This window comes from Plecotus auritus (genome assembly GCF_963455305.1).
Source record: "Plecotus auritus genome assembly, chromosome: 1".
In the NCBI taxonomy this organism is placed as follows: Eukaryota; Metazoa; Chordata; class Mammalia; order Chiroptera; family Vespertilionidae; genus Plecotus; species Plecotus auritus.
In genome coordinates this window covers 73,752,107-73,775,078 of record NC_137770.1, presented here as the reverse complement: position 1 = coordinate 73,775,078, position 22,972 = coordinate 73,752,107, and the positions used below count along the sequence as shown (strand labels likewise).

At 42.0% G+C, this 22,972-nt stretch overlaps 1 protein-coding gene across 1 annotated transcript in view; it reads right to left on the bottom strand.

The window, feature by feature from the left end:
• FSIP1 (fibrous sheath interacting protein 1) overlaps positions 1-22,972 on the bottom strand; it is a gene marked incomplete at its 3' end in the record, with an annotated part of 208,983 nt that overhangs the window by 148,684 nt on the left and 37,327 nt on the right. Inside the window, exons 7-9 of the mRNA XM_080645541.1 lie at positions 22,838-22,962; positions 21,274-21,384; positions 12,977-13,135 (exon numbers count right to left, since the gene is read on the bottom strand). Of these exons, the coding sequence (XP_080501667.1) occupies positions 12,977-13,135; positions 21,274-21,384; positions 22,838-22,962 (395 nt within the window). The remainder of the gene's footprint in view (positions 1-12,976; positions 13,136-21,273; positions 21,385-22,837; positions 22,963-22,972) is intronic.

Sequence of the window (22,972 nt, the reverse complement as noted above, 5' to 3'; positions counted from 1 at the left end):
TCTCTCATTGATGTTTCTAGCTCTCTATCCCTCTCCCTTCCTCTCTGTAAAATATCAATAAAATATATTTAAAAAAAAAAAAAAGAATAGTCACCATTTACCTTCTAACACCTATTTAATCAAGGCCCTTCTCTCTTTTTCACTGTCTACTCCTTATCCACTTGAACCAGTAGTTTTCAAACTCCATTGTGCTGCAGACTTACCCACAGAACCTGTGAAAATATTCAGTGGCCATCCTCCATCCCAGAGATTCTGATTCACTAGTTAAGGGCAGGGGATTGACAACATGAACCACAGTCACTTTAGAATTTGAGAAGTATCGACTTGAGCTACTACTTGAGCCTCTCACCTGAGCTCAAGTAGTAGTTCATTCATTCCACCTTTGCAAAGAAGCCACAGAGCAAGATGCTAATTCCTCACCACTTCGTGGCCTGGTCCTGCCTATCTCTTCAGTCTCATCTCCCATTACTTGCATCTCAAACTCAAAGCCTCAGAAATATTCACTACTGCTAGTTCTCCACCACTCCATACCTCCTCCCTCCAACACCTCATGGAGACTCCTATTCTTTTGGAGCCCAGAACAAACATATTCCTATCTAATAAAAGAGTAATATGCAAATTGACCATCACTCCAAGACACAAGACGCCCATGTGGTCAAAGATGGTTGCGCCCATGTGGACACAAGATGGCCTCCACAAGATGGCTGGCAGGGGAGGGCAGTTGTAGGCAGTTGGGGGTGACCAGGCTGGCAGAGGAGGGCAGTTGGGGGAGACCAGGCCAGCAAGGGAGGGCAGTTGGAAGGGACCCAGGCCTGCAGGGGAGGGCAGTTGGGAGAGACCAGGCCAGCAGGGAGGGCAGTTAGGGGGGACCAGGCCAGCAGGGGAGGGCAGTTGGGGGAGACCAGGCCAGCAGGGGAGGGCAGTTGGGGGGGACCCGGCCTGCAGGGGAGGGAAGTTGAGTGGGACGAGGCCAGCAAGGGAGTGCAGTTGGGGGCGACCAGGCCTACAGGGGAGGGCAGTTGGGAGGGACCCGGCCTGCAGGGGAGTGCAGTTGGGGGGGACCAGGCCAGTAGGGGAGGGCAGTTGGGGGTGACCAGGCCTGCAGGGAAGGGCAGTTTGGGGGGACCAGGCCTGCAGTGGAGGGCAGTTAGGGGCAATCGGGCTGGCCAGGGAGAAGTTAGGCATTGATCAGGCTGGCAGGGGAGTGGTTAGGGGGTGATCAGGCTGGCAGGCAGAAGCGGTTAGGGGCAATCAGGCAGAGGCAGGTGAGCGGTTGGTAGCCAGCAGTCCTGGATTGTGAGAGGGATGTCCAACTCCCCGTTTAGGCCTGATCCAGGTGGGATCAGGCCTAAACGGGCGGTCGGACATCCCTCAAGGGGTCCCAGATTGGAGAGGGTGCAGGTTGGGCTGAGGGACCACCTCCCCTCCCCTGTGCATGAATTCCGTGCACCGGGCCTCTAGTATCTACTATAAAGTATTCCCTGACATACCCAGGAAGGGCAACTATTCTCTCCAGCATTCCACATAATTGTACTTAGCACACTGTCACTGCCCAGCCAGACACCATGACCATTCCCACTCTGAATCCCAGCACAAACCATATCCTGAAGCTGTATAGCACTGGTGTCTGGTGAAGGTCTACTTCCTGATTCCTAGATGGCCAACTCCTTGCTGAGTCCTCAATGACAGAAGAGGCAAGGGAACTCTGTGGGCCTTCTTTATAAAACACGACAAATCCGTTCATGAGGGCTCCACCTTCATAACCTATTCACCTCCCAAAGGCCTCACCTCCAAATACTATCACACTGGGGATGGCATTCCTGCATGTATTTTGGGGAACACACTCAGTCTATAGAACATAGTGCTCTGAAAAACATCCAAACTGGATTTCATTTTTAAATGAAAAATTATTTTTTAAAGGACATTACTTAAATAACCTATAGCTATGATTTTTTTTTTTTAATCTTTGGGTAGGCAAAGAAAAGACATAAAAAATTTTAAGTCAAACTTCATCAATGTATTTAAAATTTACAAAGCCACCATTAATAGACAAGCCACACACTGAGAGGAAAATGTAACACACAGGTCTGAAAAAGGACTTGAATCTAGTATATATAAGGAATTCACGCAATTTAACAAGAATAAAAAGACAATCCAGTTCTAAAGCAACTTGAACAGATACTCCATACAAGAAGATATGTGAGTGCCAAGTAAGTACATACATAAAAAAGTCTTCAACATTACAAAGCATCAGGGAAATGCAAATTAAAATCACAGTAGGATATCACTGTGAAGCCACTAGAATGGCCCAGATGAAAAAATTTAACACCAAGTGCTGGAGAAGTGTGGAACTCTCATATGTTGTTGTGAAGTATAAAATGGAAAACTGACAATTTCTTTAAAAATTAAACATTTGTCTATTCTATGACCCAGCAACTCTACTCCTCTGAATCTATCCAAGATAAAGGAAAATGTATTGGTCATTTTGTACATGAATATTCATAGCATCTTTATGCATATCCCAAATGCCCATCAACAAGAGAATGATAAACAACCTGTGGTAAGCACCTGATGCAAGCTGGGATAATCAGACTCTTTCTGCTCTACCCCTGTCTTGTACCCTCTTCACTGGGAGTTTTTGCTGTAATTCATGTTGTCACAGTACAGGTACAGGGGCAAGGAAGCTACCCTGGTTTAAAAGCTTTATTTATATCCCATAGGAGCATCATCTCCTGAAATGACTTTATAGGTACAGCATCCAAGGTCCCAGCAAGAGACATGCCCAGCCACAGGAATCATTGCATTTACAGAAGCTCAAAGTATGGCTTCCCCGTCGGGTCTTTATAATTCTCCTATTCCAGGGGTCATTTTTAGCATAAGTGAAGCTGCCTCTTAACATTGTTGACATTCCAACTTCCATCAGTTGCCAGGGAAACAATTAGGAGAGTAAGAACAGCTCAAATTCTCATGCTGAAGGAGAAGGATTGGTTAATCCTTTGCCCACACTTTCTATGATTACAATTTTGCATGGCCGATTCTTTGACCATGGCTCTAGGTCTCCCTAAGCTCTGTCACACTTTTCCTTCTCCCTACCCACTGTTGCTAGTCCATGGGTGTCCCAACACCCCATACTGGCTCCTTTAAATATATAAATAGTTCCTTCATTTACTTACCTTCAAAATCCAAGCTGAGTATTTTTCCTATTTCTTACCAAGAACTCTAACTGGTGTACTATGTTTATTTGTATGTATGTATGTATGTAAAGATATTTTTGTATTTCTTGAGTTTTCTACTACATGCATATATTAATTTTATAAATAGAACAAATCAGTTTTTATTTTTAAAAACAAAGGCTAATTTTGTCTTTCTCTAACAATGTGACTCTCCATACAAAAAAGACATTGGCCTGAAGGTTAGATTTTAGCCCCAGTTCTACTGGTATGACCAGCTATGTACTTTTGAGCAATCACTTTCTCTTTCTGGATCTCAATTTCTTCTGATAAAGTTTATTCAAACTCTAATAGCTTTATGTCTGTAATTCTGCACAGTTAGATCTAAGGATATGTAATATCTTTCCTCAGTCATGGTCTCTGATAGCATAACCATATAGTTCAAACATTTAAAAGATAGCATGTGATGAAAGTAGAGGCTAAGAGAAAGCAGGGAAAGGTATCATTGATTCTGGCAAAAAACCTCCCAGTGCCATATTCAAGAAGCTCTGTGGTGCCAGGAGAGGTCCTATTGTCACATTAATGTGCCCACCAGTTCTGTCAGTTTTCATGATCATCAGGAAATATTTTGATTTCCTATGTTAGAAATATTTGCACAGACTCTGACCATCCATATCTTTTCTGTTTTTAAGTCATATAGGAATGCTTTTAATCAGTAAAATTCAGTTTGGTGAAAGCTCTCAAGATATGCACAGAATATCTAAGGAGCCAAAAGAAGAGAACTATCCCTGAGGTCAATAGATACTTGCTGATTTGACTAATTGATTGCCAAGGTATTCTAAGTTCATCCCTAGAAAAATATCTGTGGTGTTGACTGAGCCAACAGGGATCTTTAAAGTTAAGTAAACTCATTTCCAAAAGCCAGATACAGAGGAAATGACTCACATCTTCATAGGTTATCTGACATGCAAATAAGGCATGAATTTTAGGCCAGAAAAATACAAACCTGCCTAAATAAAGCCAGCTTCCCTGTGTTTTTAAACTAATGCTATACTTTTCCACAGACTATTGCTATTTCCTGTCATCAAATGGATGGACCATTTGCCTGACAGCACTGAAAGTAGGGAAAAATCTTTCAGCCAAATTGTTTTTATCATCTTGAAATATTATCACACAGTGAAAGAAAACTTGACTATACAGGAGGCTTAACAAAAAAATTTAAATAAATATCCTATATAATAAAAGCATAGTATGCAAATTGCCCCCTCAACTGGAGATCTTCCAGGAGGTCGACCAGGGGGCAGGCCAGCTGAGGGAAGGGAGGTAGGCCCTGGCCAGTGGTGGCAGCAGGTGGCCAGGGGAAGGGAGGGAGTACCCGGCTGACAGCCGGCAGCCACTAGGGACCCTACCAGTGCCCGAATGTCATGCACTGGGCCTCTAGACCTATCTAATAAATAGGGAATATGCAAATTGACCATCACACCATCACAAAGCTGCTGGCACCCATAGACACAAAATGGCGGTGCCCAGTCCCCTCAGCCCTGCTGGAGTCTCCCAGTGCTTTCAGCCCCACCACTGAGAGCGGACAGTGGGGCATGGTGGCTTTGTTCGCACAGCGGCGGTGGCAAAGCCCCCAGGCCCCGCAGACAGAGAGCGGACAGCGGGGCATGGCAGCTTCATCGCCAAGGTGGCGGCAAAGCAGCCAGACCCCACAGAGAACCATGGGGAGTGGGCCTAAGCTGTCAGTAGGACATCCCCTGACGGCTCCTGGATTGGAGAGGGTGCAGGTTGGGCTGAGGGACCCTCCTCCCCCATCCATGCACAAATTTCATGCACCAGGCCTCTAGCCCAAATATATATAAAGAGCTAGGTGGCGTCATGACCAAATGGGCGACCGGTCACCATGAAGTGCACCATGAGTGGGTGGCTGGCGGTGGGGCGGGACTGGGGACTGTTGAGCAGCGGTGGCAGGCTGCTTCGGGGGTGGCCGTGAGCTTAGTGGAGCAGTCACCCAGGCGGCAGCGAGTTGCACGAAGCAGTCGCGGGGCGGGTGAGTTTTGCGGAGCAGTTGCAGAGTCGGGGAGCCTCGTGGAGCAGTGGCGGGGCGGGGGGAGTTTCACAGAGCGTCCAGTGGCAAGCTTCGCAGGGAAGCAGCAAGCTTTGTGGAGCAGTCGAGGGGCAGGGGGAGCCTCACGGAGCAGTCAAGGGGCTGCAAGCATTGCAGAGCATTCTGGGGCGGGGAGCTTCACATAGTGTCACAGGACGGCAGAGGCCATGCAACGGAGGCCGCTGGGCCTCTAGTATATATAGAAACTTCAAAGTAATCTGTAAAATATAGGTGGTAATTTATCCCCCAGATTTAATGGGGAATGTGTGATAGGTTAACATTAGAGGCATGAACCTCTGAAGTAACTTCTTGTTTATTCCTCAATCCAAATTCCCATGCTCTTAAGAGTGGCATACTTCTATAGCGTTTGGAAATGAACAGATGGTCAATAAGATTTCTGTGCTCATGACCAGCATACATAACAAATTCCCAGATTCCTGCCCTCAACCAGTGCCTTAAGTAATTTGAAGTCAACTGGACCACATGGCCATTGTTGGAGCTCTGCAAATCCCTGGACTCAACAATAAAAATCTTTCAAGATTACATGTCCAGCAATGGTTTATATTTCCTCAGTGTTAGCTACTGTTGAAACAGGAAGAAGAAGAAAAAAAGTTAGTTGTTGCTATCAGCAATAGTATGCTCTTGACAAGAAAAGAGATTAACACAACTATAATTTTCCTCAATCAAATGTTTGTTGATATTCCATTGGTCTTATCAAATTGTGTACAACTGAATCAATATTTTAAGAACAAGAAAATAAATCAAATTAAGCAGGACCTTTATATTCAATTACATTACTTGGTTTAAAAACAAAGAAATCCCTCTTGTCAATGAGAGCCATTTCTGAAGACCCTCTCCCAACCAGGAAAAAAAATCTTACCATGAACTGGAATTCTAGACTTAGTAAGACTGATTGCATGAAAAATAAATTACCCTTCTTTACAAAAGCCAACCTGAACAAATCTATTATTGAATCTAGTTGCTAAGGACTTAAGAAACTGTATGCTTACATAACTCCTATCTTAGATATTTTTGGAAAAAGCTAGACTCTCATAAGAACTACAGTACTAAATTATGAAACCTCACTCAATTTTATGGTGGGATTTACTATACGTGGAAAGAACTGATTTGTCAGAGAGTTAGGAGATGAATACAGAAAAGTATGCACAGTTAAGCCACAGATTTTTAAAAAGTTGCTTCAATTAGTTCTCTATTGCAAAGATGAAATGAAAATAAAAAGCAGATTTAAAACCTGCAGCCACATATTATTTACATCACAGCAATAGCAGTAATATGCCATTGGTTCTCCTGAATGTGACCACATGCTTTGTTTTACACTAAGGAAATCAGATATGGCAAAGCCAAATGCTGCTTTTAAAATATTACCATGAAGTTAAGAGCCAGGCCAGCGCATCTATATGAGAACATTGTAAACAGCAAGCTCATAAGGAAAAGGTTTCCTCTCTGCCCTTTTCACAACAACCAACACTTTCTTGATCTCTGAGTCACATTTCTGGAGCCTCTCAAATTATCATGACTCAGGTGCTTTATCATCCTAGGCTGACCAACTTGGCACTTTAAGGTTGCGATAGTCAGGTCAGCTAGAAAGTCTGCATGTTTCAACTTGTTTGAGAAACTATTTTTTGGACCACAATTTTAAAAATCTCAGAAAGAATCTTTTAAATATCACGCCTTCATCAAACATACACTTTCTCAGTTCCCATAATGTGCTGCTTTTTGTTTCATTATATGATCACTCCACAACTTGTTATGTGATTATATCCTATCCTCCAGTAACCTACAAGCTGCCTTAAGGCCAGAGATGCAGCCACATACTAATCTGAATACTTAACATCATCCATCACAGCATCTCCTATGAAATAAGCCGGCATTCAAAGATGTGTTGATGCCTGTGCAGGGGTTGGACAAGTAACATAAATACAGGCAGTAGGCCTCAGGGCCTGCAATACAATATGAGTAGTGGACACTGGGGCAAACTAGAGAATTCGTGCTCCTTATAAAGCAGCAGTTGCTACTCGGCTCAGTCCTATAGTGGACCAAGCAAAGATTCGGGCCTAATGTTGCCAGATTTTCTAATTTTTCAACAGAAACTAGAAATTTGGATTTTTATATGAGGTCACCCAATTTTTAAATGTTGATTGTAAACCCTATATGGGCTAAAAGAAACCCATCTGTGAGCCCTGCAGGCGACCAGTTCTCAACCTCCTGCTGTAAAATGGCAGCCTTCTCCTGGGCCTCGGACCCCTTCTGCCTCATTCACAAGCTCCTCTTCCTCCTCCTGCCACTCACTCACAGAAAAAGACTTTCTTCATACTCCTTCTAGATGTGCTTTCTCTCTCCTCTGAACCACCACAATACTTTGCTTATAGCCTTTGATTGTGCTAGCCTATGTTGTTTTATACCTGTTATCTGTATAATCTGTGCCTCCCATAAAAAAATAAATTCCTTAAGTCACTTCTTATCCTTTTTATATAATAAAAGGCTAATATGCAAATTTTCCCCTCAAACAGGAGTTCGACCTGGAGTTCAACCAGGAGTTCGACCAGGGGTCGGGGCGGTCAGTCAACCGCCCGTGGCCCCTCCCCCTTGCCAACCCCACCCTCAATTGGCCCCTCTCACTCTGATCGGGGGCGGGGCCGGCCGGACCCCACCTGTGCATGAATTCATGCACCAGGCCTCTAGTTATTCTAATAATATCATTGGTTGAATTCTGTGTCAGACACTGCTAAGCATTTTACATATATTAACTCACCTGCCCTTTAAAAGAACACTAAAGAATTGTATTATTATTACTATTTTACAGATGAGGAACCTGGAGATAAGAATATTTTTAATTAATTCCCAGGCCTCAGAATAGTAAGTGAAAGAGCCAGCACTTGCAGCGAGTTCTATATTTGCCTGACATACCTTTAAGTGTCCTATAATTCCTTGCACACAGTGAGCACTTAATTAATATTTGTTTAATTGATTGTTGAAAAACAGAAGTTTATATTTCATTTAAAAGACATTCTTTCTTAAGGAGGATGGAGAAAAAATTTTGATGAGTTAACAGTTTGCAGAAGGAGTGAAAAATAAAAATAATGCGAATATTCACTATGAATATTTGTGGGTCAGCAATAGATTGGAGCCCATTCATCAACTGAATAGATACGCCGGGTTTATCCAAGATATTTTTCAGTGTATTTACTCAAAAAGAATTCCAATCCAAAAATAATATTCATAAAATAATTTGCCAAGTTAGCATTTCTGGTTTGAAAATTCAATGTGAAATTCTGGTTTTAGTTAGAATGAGGAAATGCCAAATGGAAATTGAATAAAAGCTGGAAAGATAGTCTTTATTTTGCATGCAAAAAGCATTCGTCATTTCTTTTCAACAACCAGGATGTCATATTTCTGTTTCTCCATCCAATGAGAGTCCCAAAATGCAGTTTTCTCTTTCCTTTTAATTAATGTTTCATATAAAAATATATAATCTCAGTATGTAACAACTAAGTAATGTAATGGTTCCTCTGTCACTATTTTCTAAATATTTTATCAGAACCATAAATGTGCACTCTGAAAATGTGATTTAAATGACAATGAGAGAATCTAACCATAGTCATGGTTAGATTAAAGTTATTTAAAGTCCTAATGGCTAAACAAATCTCTAAATTCTCATTTTCTCATTCAAGAATAACATTTGAGCCGAAACCGGTTTGGCTCAGTGGATAGAGCGTCGGCCTGCGGACTGAAGGGTCCCAGGTTCGATTCCGGTCAAGGGCATGTACCTTGGTTGCGGGCACATCCCCAGTGGGAGGTGTGCAGGAGGCAGCTGATCGATGTTTCTCTCTCATCGATGTTTCTAGCTCTCTATCCCTCTCCCTTCCTCTCTGTAAAATATCAATAAAATATATTTTTTAAAAAAAAGAATAACATTTGATACCATGAAAAAGATACTTTCTATCTTTAGGACCATTATTCAGCTTTCAAATCTCAGCTGCCACTGAAATCTAACAACAATAAAATTTTTAAAAAATCAGCTGTAACACAAGGATATTCCCCATCTTGGCTTCCTCCTTTTGAGAAATGGCACCCACTAACATAAATAAACTAGCCATGCAGTTAGTGTTGATGTCCAGGGGTACATTTGGATGGGGACAGAGATTCCAATTCTCTGTTTTCCAAGAAGTCTGATCCCAGTCCAGAAATCAGTGGTTTCCATCACCACCACTACCGCTGCGTAAAAGCCTCAGAAGCAGCTGTGCCTGGCCCTCAGACACATAACCTCAGGAGGCTAAGCTGGCTCCATAAAGATTTGCCAGTGACCAAACTTTCTTCGGAACATTTTTTAAAACTGCTCTTTCCCCTGAGATAGTTTAAATTGGCCCAAAGCCAAATTGCTAACCTTAAATTCTGGATAAAAGATTCACAATAAAGCAGAATAGACTACTGATGTTTAAATCTTTTTAAAAACAAAAAAAAAATTATATGCATGTAAGAGTGTACAGAAAACGATTTGGTGAGATGTTTCTAAAACTGGTAGAGGGTCAGTAAAAATAACAAGAGACCAGCCATTTTCTCTTCAGGTGAAAACTGCTATCCAAGGCCAAACTAGATCCCAAGAAGTACTGAAATATAGTGGGGGTGGGAGAGAGGGAATAATTTTACTTTTCCAAAGCTGCTATTATTCTTCTGTTTTTCTACACCTCCTACTAGCTTTGTAAAAGAATATTTGAGGGAACTATTGAGAGGGGAAACACATTCATTTCAAAACCCTCAAGAAGAGTAGCCATCCAAAAACTAAAACCATTTCCCCTAAGAACAGGAACAAGACAGGGATGCCCACTCTCACCACTCCTGTTTGACATAGTACTGGAAGTATTAGCCACTGCAATTAGACAAGAAGAAGAAATAAAAGGCATCCAAATTGGAAAAGAAGAAGTAAAGCTGTCCTTATTTGCAGATGACATGATATTGTACATAAAAAACCCGAAAGACTCCATCAAAAAACTAACAGACTTAATAAATGAATTCGGCAATGTAGCAGGATACAAAATTAACACCAAGAAATCTATGGCATTTCTATACACCAACAATGAACTTACAGAAAGAGAGACTAAAAAAGCAATCCCATTTTCCATCGCACCAAAAAAATTAAGATACTTAGGAATAAACCTAACCAAGGAGGTAAAAGACCTATATGCGGAAAACTACAGGACACTGAAAAAAGAGATAGAGGAAGATGTAAACAGATGGAAGAACATACCATGTTCATGGCTTGGTAGAATCAACATCATTAAAATGTCCATACTACCCAAAGCAATCTATAGATTCAATGCACTCCCCATTAAAATACCAACGGCGTATTTCACAGACCTAGAAAGAACTCTCCAAAAATTCATCTGGAATAAAAAAAGACCCCGAATAGCCACAGCAATCCTGAGAAAGAAGAATAAAGTAGGAGGGATCTCAATACCAGATTTCAAGCTGTATTACAAAGCCACTGTCATCAAAACAGCCTGGTACTGGCACAAGAACAGACATATAGATCAATGGAACAGAATAGAGAATCCAGATATCGACCCAAACCAATATGCGCACTTAATATTTGACAAAGGAGGCATGAGCATACAATGGAGTCAAGACAGTCTCTTTAATAAATGGTGTTGGGAAAATTGGACAGATACATGCAAAAAAATGAAACTAGATCACCAACTTACACCATACACAAAAATAAACTCAAAATGGGTACAGGACTTAAATATAAGACGGGAAACCATAAAAATACTAGAGGAATCCACAGGCAGCAAAATCTCAGACATTTGCCAAAAGAACTTTTTCAGTGATACTGCCCCTAGGGCAATGGAAGCCAAACAGAAAATAAACAAATGGGACTACATCAAAATAAAAAGCTTTTTCACAGCAAAAGAAACCATCAACAAAACAACAAGAAACCCCACTGTATGGGAGAACATATTTGCAAATGGTATCACTGATAAAGGTTTAATTTCCAACATCTACAGGCAGCTTATACAACTTAATAAAAGGAAGATAAATGATCCAATAAAAAAATGGGCAACGGACCTAAATAGAAGCTTTTCGAAAGAAGACAGAAGGAAGGCCAAGAGACACATGAAAACATGCTCAAAGTCACTAATTATCCGAGAGATGCAAATCAAAACAACAATGCGATACCATCTCACACCTGTCAGAATGGCTATCATCAACAAATCAACAAACGACAAGTGTTGGCGAGGATGCGGAGAAAAAGGAACCCTCGTGCACTGCTGGTGGGAATGCAGACTGGTGCAGCCACTGTGGAGAACAGTATGGAGTTTCCTCAAAAAACTGAAAATGGAACTCCCATTTGACCCAGTAATCCCACTCCTAGGAATATATCCTAAGAAACCAGAAACACCAATCAGAAAGGATATATGCACCCCTATGTTCATAGCAGCACAATTTACAATAGCTAAGATTTGGAAACAACCTAGGTGCCCATCAGCAGATGACTGGATCAGAAAACTATGGTACATCTACACAATGGAATACTACGCTGCCGTAAAAAAGAAGGAATTACTACCATTTGTAGGCACTTGGATGGAATTAGAGAACATTATGCTAAGTGAAATAAGCCAGTCAATGAAAGAAAAATACCACATGATCCCACTCATTTGGGGATAATGAAAAACATTATAAACTGATGAACAAAAAGATAGTTACAGAGGCAGTAAAGCATCAATCAGACTGTCAAATTACAGTGGTAAGGTTAGGGAGAGGTGGGGGAAATAAGAGATCAACTGAAGGACTTATATGCATGTATATAAGAGTAACCAACGGATGCAAAACATTGGGGGGTGAGGGCATGTATGGGAGTGGGGTGGGGGTGGGGGGCAATGGTAAGATATGTACACATATAATACCTTAATAAAAATTTGAAAAAAAAAAAAAAAAAGAAGAGTAGCCATCAACCTGGTGAGCTTCACTGCTTGATGTTCCATTAAGGGAGCTAAAGAATGTGTCAGAATAAGGGACAGTGGCTACCAATGCTAATACCTAGAACTAGAGGAATAAAGGGAAACATGGCTCTCAAAGGACTAATAAGTGCTATATCGATTTTCTTCCCTCTCCTCTCTCCTGATCACAATCAAGAATTGGCTTTGCCCTAGCTGGTGTTGCTCAGTGGATAGAGCATTGGCCCATGGAATGAAGGGTCACAGGTTCAATTCCAGTCAAGGGCATGTACCTTGATCCCTAGCCCCAGTTGGGGCACATACGGGAGGCAACCAATTGATGTGTCTCTCTCACATCTATGTTTCTCTCTTTCTGTCTCTTCCCCTCCCTTCCCTTCTCTCTATAAATCAATGGAAAAATATCCTCGGGTGAGGATTAATAACAACAAAAAGAATTAGCTTACATCTTAAGAAATAATAATATTAAAATAATATTTGCTCAGTAACTCCATCCCAGCAAATTACCAACCGAAATAAAAATGAATAGAGAGAAGTCACCAAAGGAAAATACACACTATAGTAGAAATTATTATCGCTGAAGTTGTGGTCATGGAAGGAAAAGCAACTGGGAAGAAGGAAAAGCAATTGGGAAGAAACCTCTTTAGTTAACAAGTGGACTGCCAAATGTGAACTAGCTTTAGCACACATAAACCTGAGCAGTCCATGCACTCTTGAGTACGATATACCTGATCATTCTGATGTCCAAGTCCTGGAGAAAAGCTGAACGTTGTTAGAGAGGCTGCAGAGAATTCTTGGAGCTTTGTATCTATTTCAGCAAGCTGCTGATGCTGGGTGACTGCCAGTGTATATCCTTCACCTGGGACCAGCCAGCCAGATGGATCACCCTAGAAGGAAAAAATGGTCACCAGATCATTCCCATGCTATATTTTTTCCCAAAATATAATATACCTTTCAGACTGCTACTTCAGTGCTCAGGATTTGACCCCAAAAAATTTTTTTAAGAAAACAAAATAAAACAAAAGCACAGAATTAACACTGGCATAGTGATAGAAAAAAATTAAGTAGTTTATTATTTCATTATCTGCCAACTCTGTGTAAAGTATCTCCATAAATTACCCTTTGTAGGTTTTTGCCCTGTGGAATAAATCTCTTAGCCTCACAGTCTGATTCTCATTGTATGCTTATTTCTCCACTTCGTGAAAGTGGTTGTGATATGATGAAAGGGAGAAATCATGTTTATCCTATAATGGACATGGTATTTTCAAAATTTGTCCCTGAAAAGTAACATAAGACCTATAAACTCAGTTGTTTGGATTTTATGAATTTAACTGGCCATCTAACTCATTCAACTATCATTATCCTATCTAATAAAAGACTAATATGCAAATTGACCATCACTGCAAGACACAAGATGGCCGCCCCCATGTAGTAAAAAATGGCTGCCCCCATGTGGACACAAGATGGCCACCACAAGATGGCCTGCAGGGGAGGGCAGTTGTGGGTGATCAGGCCAGCAGGGGAGGGCAGTTGGGGGTGACCAGGACTGCAGGGGAGGGCAGTTGGGGGTGACCAGGACTGCAGGGGAGGGCAGTTGGGGGGGGCCAGGCCTGCAGGGGAGAGCAGTTGGCGGGGACCAGGCCTGCAGGGGAGGACAGTTGCGGGGGACCCAGGCCTGCAGAGGAGGGCAGTTGTGTGTGACCAGGCCTGCAGGGGAGGGCAGTTAGGGGTGACAGGGCCAGCAGGATAGGGCAGTTGGGAGCGACCAGGCCTGCAGGGGAGGACAGTTAGGGGTGACCAGACTGGCAGGGGAGAGCAGTTAGGGGTGACCAGGGCAGGATAGTTAGGGGCAATCGGGCTGGCCAAGGAGCAGTTAGGCGTTGATCAGGCTGGCAGGGGAGTGGTTAGGGGGTGATCAGGCTGGCAGGCAGAAGTGGTTAGGGGCAATCAGGCAGAGGCAGGTGAGTGGTTGGGAGCCAGCAGTTCTGGATTGTGAGAGGTATGTCCAACTGCCTGTTTAGTCCTGATCCCACCGGGATAGGGCCCAAAGGGGTGGTCAGACATCCCTCAAGGGGTCCCAGATTGGAGAGGGTGCAGGCTGGGCTGAGGGACACCACCCCCCATGCACGAATTTTGTGCACCGGGCCACTAGTAGTTTCATAATAGATTAAGACCCATTCATAACATTAATTCAAAAATCTCATACTGAAGAACATATATGCATATATGCATAACCCATGGACACAGGAAATAGTATGGAGAAGGCCTGTGGTAGGGGGGGGAGCAAAAAGAAAGAAAATGGGAGACATCTGTAATGCTGTCAATAATTTTTTTTAAGAATCTCATACCGAGTGCCTACTCCATGCAGGCATTACACTGGTGATTCACAAAGTGGTTGGAAAAGGCTTCCTGGCAGAAATAATCAAACTTAATCATATCTTAATAAAAGAAACAACATACACTTTAAAACTGCAGCTGGTGAGGGCAAGATTAGAGACAGAAAACCCAGTTAGGAAGCAAATTTCATAATCTAAAACAAAAGTGATAAGTGTCTGAACTGAGGAATGTCTCCTGGGAGTGCAGAATATAAGACAGACTCCAGAGAAACTTAGGAAGTAGAATTTACAGATTCTAGAGATAATGTGATGGAAGGGTAAAGGGAGGTGGAAGGATCAAGGATAAACACTAACTTCCTGATATTGTCAACTAGGGGGATGTTGATCATATTGACCAAACTAGGGAACACAGATGTGTTAGGTTTGAGAAGACAAATGATAAATTCTGTTTGGGACCTTTTGATATTTGCACAGATGTTCCTAGGATGTACACAGATTGTGTTAGGTAGTTAAACAGATGTCTGAAGATCAAGAGAGAGAACTGGGTTGGATATGAGTACTTTGGACTCGCCCATACATCTATAGTGGCTTGAACCCCTGAACCATGGGAATGGGTGAGATCACACAGGGAAGAACGTAGTACGATGACAGAAGAGTCATGAAGAACATTTTTAAAATAAAAGGGCAGGTGGAGGGCAAGGAAGCTTAAGAATTTCATACCAGGACACTCATACCAGGAATCAATCCCTAGATGAAATACATGCTAAAACCTATGCAGAAAGACATAGGTTTCTTTGTCTCCCCTTGACCCTAGCATCAAATCTCCCTTCCTGTTCCAGTGAAAACAAACACTGCATGAGTCTTGGTAGGAGACAGGTTCCCACCAGACACTCCTCCTCTCTACCCACTGGAATCAAGAAGACACGCAAGTGACCTGTATTCAGCCAAACACAAGTGAACACCCTGGACCTTGACTCTGAGGGAGAAAGAGAGATGTGAAGGTACAGGGAAATCGGGGAAGTGATTAAGGGGACAGCAGTGGCAGTGAAGCCAGTGTTGACAGCAGTGAAGGTGACAGCAGTGACCATCTCGCAGAGTGTCTGGGACTACGGGACAGCTTGAAGCAGCCTATTTCTGAGGAGTTTCTATGGCCTTGTTTCTGACCACTTTGATATCGGTGTGGTTTACAAACCTGGTTCTCCAAATTTCCAATGAGTCTGTGAACTACCCAAGTCTCCCAATAAATTCAGTTTCTGTTTTGGGTTTGTTTTTGTTTTTGTTTTTTTAACCAAAGTCCATCTCTGTTTCTTCTAACCCAGAACAGTGACTAATACATTTTTTTCAAGTTATTTATAATAAAGAATATAGGCAAAAAGCCTAAATGTCTAAAAATAAGGGAAGAGTAGATTGTAGTATATCCATACAAGAATATGATACAGTAATAAACATTTTAAATACACTTGGAAATTGGCATGTGAAAGTCATACATAGTTATTTTAAAAATAATATTACTGGAGAAACCAGGATGGCGGCATAGGTAAGCACCTAAACTGCTGCCTCACACAACAATTTCAAAACTACGACTAAAAGAACGGACACCATCCAGAACCACAGGAAAGTTGGCTGAGTGGAAATTATACAACTAGAAGGAAAGAGAAAAGCTCACAGAGAATTGGAGGTACGGCAAAGGGCCTTTGTGCGCGCAGAGAGGAAGGGTGACTGAGAGCCTGGCTGACTTTCTCTGGCGGAAGGGGCAAGGAAGACCCCGACCACACTGAACCCCAGTTCTGACTGCACTGAACCCCAGTCCCGGGCAAAACCCCATGGACCCAGGCTCATACAGGGGGAGTCTGGACTGTCAGGTAGAGAGAAAGGCACCCAGAGACTCGGAGACCCGGGGGAGACCCGGGGGAGCCCCGGGGGGCAGGAGTCTGGAGGCACGCGCGCCAGTGTGCACAAAGGCTGCAGAGGTTGCCACAGGCTTTCCCTAGCAGAAGGGAGTTGGAAGCTCCTGACTGCACTGAGCCCCAGTTCTGACTGCACTGAACCCCAGTTCCAGGCGAGCCCCTGGGGACACACGCTCTTGTGGGGGGAATCTGGACTCTCAGGCGGAGACTCGGGAGCCGGGGAAGGCACAGGTCTGGAGGCGCGTGCGCGCGCAAGGGCAAGGCTGACTGGAAGCCAAGACTGTCTGCTCTGCCCTGAGATTCCACCCCATCCAAGCTGAGCACAGAGGCTATTGCAATTTGGCAAGTCTAATCCTATGAGGCTGTCTCCAGCACCGAACTTCTCCCAGCGTAGACACAGCTGATCCTTACAGCCAACTGGCCTGCAGGTCAATTCCTCCCAGTGATACCAACAACAATCAAGACTTAACTACAACAAGGCTGTACACACAGTCCACAAATGGGTGCACCAAGAGTATCCACCTCAGGTTAACTGGGGAGGCCAACCCACTGGGCCATATAGGAAACCTAGCACACAAATCTACCCTACCAACTCAGGGAATCAGTGAAAATGCGGGGTCAAAGAATCAGATCACAAACGAAAGAAATGGAGGAAAACAAACGACTGGATATAGAATTCAAAACCACAGTTATAAGGCTTTTCAAGAATATCCTAGAAAAGGCCGATAAATATAACGAGACCCTCGAAGATATGAAAAAGGACCAACTAGAAATTAAACATACACTGACTGAAATAAAAAATATACAGAGACCCAACAACAGACTAGAGGAACACAAGAATCAAGTCAAAGAATTGAAATACAAAGAAGCAAAAAACACTCAACCGAAAAAAAAAAAAAGAAAAAAAAATCCAAAAAGTTGAAGATAGTGTAAGAAGCCTCTGGGACAACTTCAAGCGTACCAACATCAGAATTATGGGGGTGCCAGAAGAAGAGAGAGAGCAAGATATTAAAAACCTATTTGAAGAAATAATGACTGAAAACTTCCCCCACCTGGTGAAAGAAATAGACTTACAAGTCCAGGAAGCGCACAGAACCCCAAACAAAAGGAATCCAAAGAGGACCACACCAAGACACATCATAATTAAAATGCCAAGAGCAAAAGACAAAGAGAGAATCTTAAAAGCAGCAAGAGAAAAACAGTTAATTACCTACAAGGGAGCACCCATACGATTGTCAGCTGATTTCTCAGCAGAAACTATGCAGGCCAGACGGGAGTGGCAAGAAATTTTCAAAGTGATGAATAGCAAGAACCTACAACCAAGATTACTCTACCCAGCAAAGCTATCATTCAGAATTGAAGGGCAGATAAAGAGCTTCACAGATAAGAAAAAGCTAAAGGAGTTCATCACCACCAAACCAGTATTATATGAAATGCTGAAAGGTATTCTTAAAGAAGAGGAAGAAGAAAAAAGTAAAGATAAAAATTTTGAACAACAAACACATATCTATCAACAAGTGAACCTAAAAGTCAAGTGAATTAAAAACCTGAGGAACAGAATAATCTGGTGAATATAATAGAATCAGGGGCATAGAAAGGGAGTGGACTGATAATTCTCAGGGGGAAAGGGATATGGGGGGTTCAGGAAGAGACTGGACAAAAATCATACACCTATGGATGAGGACAGTGGGGGGGAGGTAAGGGCAGAAGGTGGGGTGGGAACCGGGTGGAGGGGAGCTATGGGGGGAAAAAGGAGAAACAATTGTAATAATCTGAATAAAGATTTATTTTTTAAAAAAATAATAATATTACCTAGCTGCTCACAAGTAAGAAACTCTGGTTAATTTTTCCTAAATAAAAATGATATAAATACTGTATTACTTAAATGAGAAATAATAAAGTACCACCAAAAAAGTAAAATTATGGAATCACAATGACTAAATATTGGTTAATAAATTTTAAATTCTTGTCTGAATGGAATTCTTTTTAATGATACTGGAGGTAAAAGAACATGTCAGATTAAATTCAACAGAAATATAAATGCTCCATTCACTATGCAGTTGCAGAAGGAAATTATATGTAACATATAGTAGATGTTATCGTGTTTTTCTGTCTGTCTAGCACCTTAGACACTCTTGCTATGTGTGGGAAATCTGTAGCTTTTAGGAGCTTGCCTCCCTAAGACAGAACCCAGAAAATGCTCTTCACCATCCCCCTTTACGGCTAGAGCCCAGGCTAATGACCAAGGGTCCACAACCAGCTTCACCCATTTGGCACTGAGTTAGATGTAATTTGAGATCTGATGCAAAACCCATTTTGCTGGAAAGATGATAGTAGAGGCATCTGGCTTTGGGAAGTGACATTAGTTTTAAGTGTGAGTTCCCAATCCAGGAGGAAATCTCTTAAAAATTCTAAGTATCCTAGAGAAATTCAAGAGAATATTACACCCACACAATTAAACATGCCAGTAAAAGGAACAACCTGAGGGCAAGAGTTCTGGGGAATTAAAACATAATTATCATTTTAGTCATCCTCTTTAAGTCTCATAGGTGTTTATCAGAGATGAAGTGGTGGGGCACACCATAAAGTAAAGGGCATACAGAAGTTTGAGAGAATACAGCAAATCTGAGGAATGACACGAAATTTGGTGCCATTTGAGAATACAGTAGATGGGTCTCCTCCTCAAAGTGTTCCTGAAGTCTTCCTGCCGCACTTCTTATCTTCCTCCTCAGAATCTCTTTTTCAACATATGCCATTATCTACCTGGCTTTATAGAATTTCTGTATAAAATGTCTATCTCCCATGCCAGAGAATAAGACAGAACCCTTTTTCTCCTTAGAAGACTTGCAGAAAAAAAACTCTCAGCAAATATTAGTTCAAAAAACAATAATAAGTATGCCCTGGCCAGGTGGCTCGGTTGGTTGAAGTGTCGTCCCTTACACTAAAAGGTTGTAGGTTTGATTCCTGATCAGGGCACATACCTAGGTAGCAGGTTCGGTCCCAGATCAAGAAGTGTACAGGAGGCAACTAATTGATGTTTCTCCCCTCTCCCTCTCTCTCTCTCTCTCTCTCTCTCTCTCTCTCTCTCTCTCTCTCTCTTCTCTCTCTCTCTCTCTCCCCCTTTCCCCCCTTCGCTCTCTCCCTCCTTTCCTCTCTCTCTAAAATCGAAGAACATTGAGGATAAAAATAAATCTCAAAAGAGGGCTAAATAACTAAATAGCAGAAATAGAGGAACAGACATGATTGAAAACACAACTTGGAAAAGTGTAAAATGAGTTCATATGAGCAAAATGACAAAAAAAGGTAAAGATTATAAGAAAAATGTTATATGACCTGGAGGAGAGATCCAGAGGTTCTATACCCATCTGTGACAGACACTTGTACACTGACTGACCTGATCCCCTTTTCCAGTGTTCCTCCTTGCCTTCCTCTGCTACAAAAATGAGAGAGTGAAATAACTGAATCCCAGCAACTCGGCAAACAAATGGCTTTGTGACACAGCTGGGCCAATAACACACAGGTGAAGTCCTGAGGACACTGTACCTTCCCAAATGAAAAGGCAGAGCCTCAGAGGAGTGCCTCTTATGAGGAGCGGGGAGCTAGAGAAGCAGACTTGGCCAAGTCCAAGGCAACAAAGCCAAGCAAGGAGTGGTCTCAGCTGAAGACCTGCTGACCCCTGGGGAAGCTCTGGAGGACAAACTGCACCACAGAGCTAATCTCGCGGAGTGAGAGGGCAGGGTTAGGGAGGGGGCACTCCCCTTCCATTTAGCCCAAGACAATTCTCTAGGAAGGAGGCAGCTGTACACCTCTGGAACAGGGCAGGGAGGGTGGATGCACAGACAGGTGCCAGGTAAAAGGGATCTGAGCAGGGTGCTACCGTAGCAGCATTCACTACATCACGTCTCTATTAAGCATAGGGGAATAAAAACTAGATGACAATACTAAGAGCTTCAAGGAACAGAGAACAACATATTTCTTTGTAGAAGTAAAGAATATTGCTATAAGTTTAGTATGCAAGCAAGTGCAAATGCTGAGCCACTGCACTCCTTATGTTACTTGCCAGGGCCTTTAAATACTGGCACTTGCACCCTGAATTACATGCTGTTCTCCTTAGTCTGCGCTCCCCCGGACTCGTGAATGCTCCAAGTTAACTGGCAGAAGCAGGACAGTGTTCTTTAGGTTTACTAAAGACTACATTGAAATATCATGGAGCCAGTTTAGGGATAATAGGAAATGTCCAAAATAACAGGATACAGAGAAAAACATATACCGTCAGTACTAACCCCATTACATCACAGGCAGAAGTTATTGTGATAACCAATGTGCAGCAACTTTTTTTTTAATATATTTTATTGATATTTCAAAGAGAGGAAGGGAGAGGGATAGAGAGCTAGAAACATCGATGAGAGAGAAACATCGATCAGATGCCTCCTGCACACCTCCCACTGAGGATGTGCCCGCAACCAAGGTACATGGCCTTGACCGGAATCGAACCCGGGACCCTTCAGTCCGCAGGCCGACGCTCTATCCACTGAGCCAAACCGGTTTCGGCAGCAACTCTTATAATGACATAAAATAATCCTTTGGAAGTCAATAATGAATTGACCAAGAATAAATTTGAAAATGTCAATAAAAATAAATTTGTAAATAAGACTTTTTAAAGCCAGACAATATTATCTCATAATTTTTTAATGATTGTGAATATATACTAATAGGTCAATAACATGATAAAAAATATATATTAAGAAGTGTAGAGGTCACTGACTCTCAGAGTTTACATACCTCAGAACTGGACAGCCCCGAATCTCTGTCATCTAAGTCCTTCAAAAGCTCGACCAGCCTTTTCTTCTCTCTGTCAATCATAACCTCTGGTTTCCCTGAATTCTTGGCCATCTACAGAATGTATTAATGAAAAATATTAAAAACTCAAAGCAATTCATAGTTCAGGAAAATAAAAATGAAATCTGAGGTTACTACAGTATGGATACACAAAGTAAAATTTGTGAGATTAGGCATTTTCATTTGCCAGTTAATTTGATTTTATGTCAAATTTTTGGTATAGGTCCATTCTCCAAGCAAAGGTATTTCTACTAAACAAGCCCTCATGTTAATCATTTTAACAAATGTTTTATTAGTAAAATAAAACACAAGCAATTTTCTCACCTCTCTTTATATTATATCAATGCAAAAACGTATTTGCTGGGGCATTTGGAAAGAATCTTCTTGCTACTTCCTATGTGGCATATATCCACTAAATGAAACTGCTTTTAAATTTTAAGAAAATACTGTCAGGAGTTTAAATAAAGATTTAATTACTATTGTTAAAAGGGAAATGTATAGTGGCGCTGCTGTGTCAGCAAGAACTGGGGTATGGGAAAAACACTATTGCTCTTGGAAAATTAAACAATAAATCACCATACAATGGGCCAGCACAAAGAGAAAGATCAAGTTGGAAAAGGTTCCCTTCAGGTCAGAGAAACATGGAGCAAAGAAAACTCAGAGCCCCAGAATCCAGACCTGGCAGGGGCAGGCTGACCCATGAATATTGGTCAGACTGCTGCATGGAAGTGACATGCCAATTGTGGAAAAAGGATCAGGCTTCCACTGTGAAAATTCCTTACCTCACTGCTCTTGTTAATACTTCACACTCACCAATGCAGTTTTCTAGTGACCTGACTGCCACAGTCGTTTACCATCAGCCTTCTGTCCACCACACTTACATTTCTTGCTGTAAATTAATTAATTGGCATTCCAGTCTAATACAGGGCCCCTGGGCCCTTGGTTAGTCTGAATCTGCTTTGAGAACAAACCATAGGCTGCAGGCCTCTTAATACCAAGGTCAGGCCTTTGAAGCCAGGAGCTAATCAAGGCAAGTGACAAGGGAAGGGCCACCAGGAGGCTCAGGTGGGTGGGCCAATGGGGTTGGGAGAAACAACCAGTTGGGCTCTCCAGCTCTGTCAGGAGCATTTTCCATTCAAATTTCTAATTGTACCAGCTAGAAAAGCAGTCTCGTTACTTTAAAAAAACAATTTTATTAACATGCAATTTAAAATCCGGGAAACATGTTCCAAAGCTCCTATCTAAATAAATGTTTTTCAAATTGCAGGAACAAGATTCATTTCTGGTTTTTGGAATAAAGGTGATGAGTAGGAGAGGATAAGATAAAATTAAATAGAAAATAGTAAAGTACTGGTTCATAAAACTATTCTTTCAGTCATATATGCTGTTTAGATGATATATACATGTATCACAGTCAAAAAAATATTTAAAGACACTAAACACAACTATTTCCATTATCACAACTCATTTAGTCCACATTCTGGCTTCTAAATTTCTAAATACATACCTCAATGTTTCGCTTAATAAAATCCTGGCTGTGTTTACCCCTGAGTTCAATCCTTTCTGTATTTGAGAAAGGGTTCTTTTCTGCTTTGATCAATGACTCATTTTTTTCCACATCACAGGTAAAATCTAATATTAA